The sequence below is a fragment of the Erpetoichthys calabaricus genome, chromosome 2 (genome assembly GCF_900747795.2).
Source record: "Erpetoichthys calabaricus chromosome 2, fErpCal1.3, whole genome shotgun sequence".
Classification (NCBI taxonomy): domain Eukaryota; kingdom Metazoa; phylum Chordata; class Cladistia; order Polypteriformes; family Polypteridae; genus Erpetoichthys; species Erpetoichthys calabaricus.
In genome coordinates this window covers 187515399-187521534 of record NC_041395.2, presented here as the reverse complement: position 1 = coordinate 187521534, position 6136 = coordinate 187515399, and the positions used below count along the sequence as shown (strand labels likewise).

At 38.3% G+C, this 6136-nt stretch overlaps 1 protein-coding gene across 1 annotated transcript in view; it reads left to right on the top strand.

Moving 5' to 3' along the window:
• Window positions 1-5466: 5466 nt before the first annotated feature.
• pnpla2 (patatin-like phospholipase domain containing 2) overlaps window positions 5467-6136 on the top strand; it is a 122813-nt gene continuing 122143 nt past the window's right edge. Inside the window, exon 1 of the mRNA XM_051922082.1 lies at window positions 5467-6000. Coding sequence (XP_051778042.1) covers window positions 5814-6000 — 187 coding nt within the window. The 5' untranslated portion in view covers window positions 5467-5813. The remainder of the gene's footprint in view (window positions 6001-6136) is intronic.

The following is a 6136-nucleotide window of genomic DNA, read 5'->3' as shown; positions in this document are numbered from 1 at the left end:
GATGCTTTCTGGGCACAAACAGAGGAACAGCTTAGGGTTGTACAACAGGGAGAAAAGGTGATTTTTGGTGGTGATCTAAATGGATATATGGGAAAGAGTACAGAGATGATATAGGCGGTGCATGGTGGATGAGGAGCAGGGTAGGGAAACAGGGAAGGGGAGAGGATTTGGTAATAGTTAACACATTTTGAAAAGAAAGTAAATCAGATTGTGACTTATAGTAGTGAAGGAAGAGAAAGGAAGCAAAGAAGACATAATACCAGTCTGGGAAGGGAGCAGACAGAGAAATGTATAGGCAGACAAACAAGGAGATAAGAGGGCAGTGTCAAGACCGAAAGCACAGGCTTGGAGGTGATGTATGAAAAATAGAAAACAAAATAGGCGTGAATAATTTTTAGAACAGAAAAGCCTAGGAACAAGGCTGGGAAGGATTTTAGTCAGATAAAACAGATGAAAGTTGAGCAATGTGTGGTCTTGAGTGAGCATGATAAGATGAAGAATAGATGGATGGGATATTTTGAAGAGTTGTTGAATGAATAAAATCCAAGGGTGGTGTTTTGGACGGAGCCCCAAATAAATGGCTAGTACCATGAATACAGAAGGAGGAAGGAAAGTAGGCACTGAAAAGAATGAAGATTTGAAGGCAAAATGACCAGTTGAAACACCAAGTGACGTGTAGAACAGTCTAATAGAACAAGGAATAGATGTGTTGTGGGATCTAATGCATGAGGTCTATGAACAGCAGGGAACACCAGTGCAGTGGAGAAACAGTGTGATTGTACCCATTTAGAAGGAGAAAGACATTCCGGGTTGTGGAATGTATAGAGGGATAAAGCTGATGTCACATACAATGGAAATTTGGTAAAGGGTTATAGAAAGAAGGTTTAGGAAAGAGATCACCACAGGGTAGGAGTAATTTTGTTTTATGCCAGAGAGAGGAACAACTGAGGCAGTCTTTGCATTGAGGCAGCTCATACAGAAGTATTGAGAGAAACAGAAAACTTTGCATATGGTGTTTATTGAGTTGGAGAAGGCTTATGATAGACTGTCACAGCAAGAGGTCTGGAGGTGCATGAGAGGGAAATGATTGCCAGAGAAGCATGTGAGTATTGTGCAGGATATGTATGAGGGAGTAAGGACTTGGGTTAAAAGCAGTGTAGAGGTAACAGACAAAATACCAGTTAGAGTAGGTCGGCACCAGGGATCTTCTTAAGTCCTCACCTTATTATATATTGACCTGTGGTGTGAAAAACTAATACTCCTGGTGCGTGCTTTTTGCTGATTACATTGTGTTGTGTAGCACCAGAAATGAGAAAGTAGAGAGGAAAAGGAACAAATGAAGAAGGGCTTTATAAGATAGAGGATTAAACATAAATAAGAAGAAGACATAATATTTAAGGTTTAATGTTAATGTTGATCAGGATTAAGAAGATAGGCTTCAGCCTTCTATTGAAAAGAGTATATACGTTTAAATATCTACAATCAGGAGTAGGCCAAGATGCAGAGATAACCCACAGAGTGCAGTGTGGATGGAAAAAGGAGTATTGTGCAACTGAAGAATTAAAGTGAAGGGAAAGGTTTTTAAGATAGTGGCACGGCCAGAAATGATGTATGGAGCTGAGTAAAGGGAGCACAAGAGAAGTAAGATGTGGCAGAAATGATAATGTTGAGATGAATGTGTGGAGTTACAGAAAAGAACACAATTAAAAATGAGACATTCAAAGGTGTGATAAATGTGGGAGATATATACAGGAAAGTACAGAAAATTAGGCTTAAGTGGTATGGGCATATGATGAGTAGATACAATGAATATGTGAGGAAAGGAGTGATGGAAATGGAAGTACAGGAGAAGAGAAAGCAAGGGAGGCCAAAGCAGAGGTGGATGGATAAAGCGAAAGAAGATTTGAATGAACAGGGTTTGACTAGGGAAGATGAGCAGGACCTGTCGTGGCGTAAAATTGTCACCACAAGGCTTTTTACCTGAAATGAAGGCTATTAGGAGACTCAGGATAGGCAAACAGAGTCTATAGTTTGATAAATATAGTCAATAAAATAACAATAATAATAACATGGACTCAATCCAATACAGCCAAATTGTGCTGAGCCCTGAACAGTTTAGGACTCAAAACTTATATAGTAATTTCTTATCACTCCGACCTTGCCCAAATTAGCTCATCTGCTCTTTTCTCTGACTTCCCTCTACACCCGCCCAGCTTGTACCTCGAGTTCCCATGGGAACCGTTATTATCTCCTGAGTTTCCTTGTAGCTGGCCTCCGGTATGTTACTGTCTATTGTCCATTTTTAGTTTCTGTTTTGCTTATTTCTATTGGCCTTGGCTGGGCAGAAGTTCTTTCTTCCATATTTGGGCTTTGTCTTATCACTTCCCTTTCCTTGGTTTGCAAGCTTGTTTATACTTGGTAGCTTAATGCTAAGCTTTAATTAAAAAGAAATATGGCATGTGCCTTTATTTAATTCTTTGCGTGGCAGGCCTGACTTGCATTAATATCTGCACTAAGGTTAATGCTTATATATTTCTCTATATTTATTTATACTAGTACATGAATATACTAATTTTATTTTTCATGCATTACATCATCTTCACCTTGCTAGTAACAATGCCTTTTGCCATTTCTGCTGATTCACTATTCCAGCTGGCTTCTCACGTGCCTATCATGACCATTTTTTCTTCCTTGCTTCCTAATCTTGAACACAGGTGTCCATGTTTTCCCCTTCTTCTGTCCTCGATAGTTTCTGTGTGTGACTCTTTCTATTCTGTCCTTCCTTTCCCAAATTGGTAATTCTGCTTCAAACTTAAAAATAATGCAGTATGGCTAATGTTTTTTATTTAACTATTTGCTTGACATATCTTATTTGCTTGACATTCTTTTTTGCTAAATCTAATGCTTTAGAAGCTGTTAATTACTTTTATGACTATTTATGCTAATATATAAATTTTTATCTTCCATAGACCAAGCTGTATGGAGAACACTGATCAGGCACATTGAACCTACATAAAATGGGAAAAAGATTAAGAAGAAGAAGAAGAAGCAATAAGGGACAAGCTCATGGAATTCAACAAGCATAAAGTCACTTCATTCATATATAAAGCAGTGACAATATTAAAACAATAGATGGAAATATTTACAGTATAACCCGGATAGTTCAAATACAGTAAACCTCTTTGCATTTTACTCAAACAAGGTCCACGAATTTGGTTTTCTCTTCCAAACATCTCCATTTAGACAAACAGAAGATCCTAACTTGGCATGGTATGTGTGAGTGTAGCAGTGTGCATAAGTGTACTCTACCACAGACTGGTAAACCACCTGGGATTAGTTTTACACTTGAGCCTGATGCTGTCAGAATAACGTTTCTTTGTATGGTTTGAATTGGGGTTGGTTTTAGTGGGATTGATAAATGAACAGACTGCCTCGTCAGTTTTGGAGGAAAGGATACCAAATGTCACCAAAAGTGATATTTCAGCTCAGCTGAAATGCCCAGTTCAAATCAATACCGTTATGTAAGTATGAATATATGCAGCAGCTTTAAAAACTTTTGAGTTTATTTCCCAACATTTGCATATCATAAATGGGGTAAAACTGCATTATTGGCAATTTTATCTTCATTTTAAGTCTGTGCTTGTTGTTTGTTTAGCAACTTAATTGGGCTCCCTAATTACAATAGTTGTAGATATTTCAAATATAGCGCTTTTATTTTGCATTAAATTTATAAATATGCTGTCAGGATAATCTATTAATCAGATCAGGTAGGTGTTACGTAGTAGGAATTCAAGTAAATATAACCATGATACTTTTTTTCTTTTTAAAATCTTTTTAGAGCAGAGGTCAAGCTGATGAAGTATCAATAAAAAAAAGTTTAACTTTTACAACATTTTAGTAGTAAATTATCGTTGTTGCTTTAATGTGTATTGAGATTGAAAGCTTAAGAAAGGTAAATAATTCTTATACCTAGGAATAGCTGCAAAGGTTCTGTTTTAACTTAAATATTACCACCTACATAACAATTCAGACACCCCCTACATTTTCCCTAGCGCCATCCCTGGATTAGGCAGGTTCAAAACATAATGGATGAATAGATGGATTCAAGAATTTATTTTGATTCACCACTGTGGTGAAAAAGTTGGTGTACTCAAGTAAGAACCTAAGCCAGTGTTTCCCAAACTCGGTCCTGGGGCACCCCTGTGGCTGCAGGTTTTTGTTTCAACCAGCTTCTGTTTTTAATTGAACTCCTGGGCTAATTAAGTGAACTGATATTTCCCAAGTTCTGTGTTTAGGGAACAATATAGAAATTAGAAAACTAAGTTTGCTAAAAAAAAATATATTAAAATGTACCAAGCAGTTATATAGGAATAATGTATTTTTTTCTTTTTAACAGTATTTTCATCTTGATTTTCATTCTACATTTCTAGGTCTTCTAATTGTTTAATTAATCCATTATTTACTAATTTGTGGGTCTGACTCTAAAGTAGTTGCAACCTTTGATTATTCAGCGTTGTTTGCCTGGATGTCTGATCTGTTCGTTTTAAATTGTCATTATTAAGATACAACGAAGGGGGAAAAACTGCACAGTGAAAGGGCAAAGTATAATGAAATCAACAAAAGAGAGTTACGCTTTTAAATCTATAGCAAAAGCAGAAATATTTCTAAATGTCTTATAAATGTAAAAATCATACTGCTATGCTTTTCTGAATATCAAATAAAAGAAAAAAAAACAGCTACAGTAATTAAATGAGATCAGTGCTATCAGGTGTTGTCACTGATTAGGAATCCGGTTGGAACAAAAGTATGCAGCCACAGGGGTTCCCCAGGACTGAGTTTGGGAAACACTGACCTAAACCGTTGTCCAAAAGCGCGTAAAGCAGCTATTTAATAATCTTCTTTTCATAAAATAATTTAAGAACCTATCTGGAAAATGTGCACCTTAGTGCAATTTAAATTCTACATAAACTATACGCACACTCGTACTTATATTCCGTGACATTCATACAGTAAATTCTGCTTTGTCTGAAAGCACAACATTCTCTGATCCTGTTATGTATAATAAACCGGTAAAGACCTTTAAAAACGCGCTTCGTATAGTAATTCGGTGTGATTTTAACATTAAGTCCGTATTCAAGTTCACAGGCCACAAAATTAAGGATTTAGATCCATTATAGTTAACTGTACGTTATTTGACATGTGATAAAGTCAACCCGTTCCACTTATTATTCATGAACAGTATTTATGCAATGCTTGTTTTGCGTGCATCTGTGCATATACAGCCTGATTTTTATGTCTTCTTTCGTTAATTCCGCTACAATTCCTAACCTTGCTTGTCCTGGATGCATCCAGAGTGTTGCACGTGAGGGGGCCTCAGGCGCTCCTTCAGGTGGGGCGTTGTTGTGGCTTGTTTCTCGATTGGCTCCAAATGAATTCTTCACCGCCCACTGCACTGGAGCTTTGAGACCAACATGCACCGCCCTGTTCGAATTGTCATTGAGGCCGAGCGTTCGAAAACAGCGAAGGACTAAGTTGAACATATGCGTTAGAAGATTCATCTGGACAGCTGCGTAAAGGAGATCTTGTGTCAACTGTAAAAAGCGGTGTGGCGACAGAAAGGGAAATAAAGTCTTGCGTGTCTCGACACGGACACATCTGACATCTGAGAATGATGATACAATGTGAACTGCCGAGAGTAGCGAACAGTGAAACACCGCACTGACAAGTGCAGCTAGTGAACTTGGACGACGTACTGCCGGCTCTAACGTTTCTTTCTTTTCCCCGAGCCGAGCCTGTGACCAGCTTATATTAGTATGTTTCCTCTGGACTCACCGTGGAACATTTCGTTTGCGGGCTGTGGCTTTTTGGGCATATATCACATTGGTGTTGCCAGCTGCCTACGGGAACATGCCCCCTTCCTGGTAGAAAATGCCAGAAACATCTACGGGGCCTCGGCAGGGGCGCTGACCGCTACTGCTCTGGTGAGCGGCGCTTGTTTGGGTGAGTGAAACTGGATGGTGTCAGGTGGGCAGACCAGAGATTATTTGGACTTTCGCTCCATCAACTAGAATTTTCACTTCCAAATTAGTATACGGTAGTCATGGCTGTGCTTAGTTCTCAGAAAAAGGAGAACTAA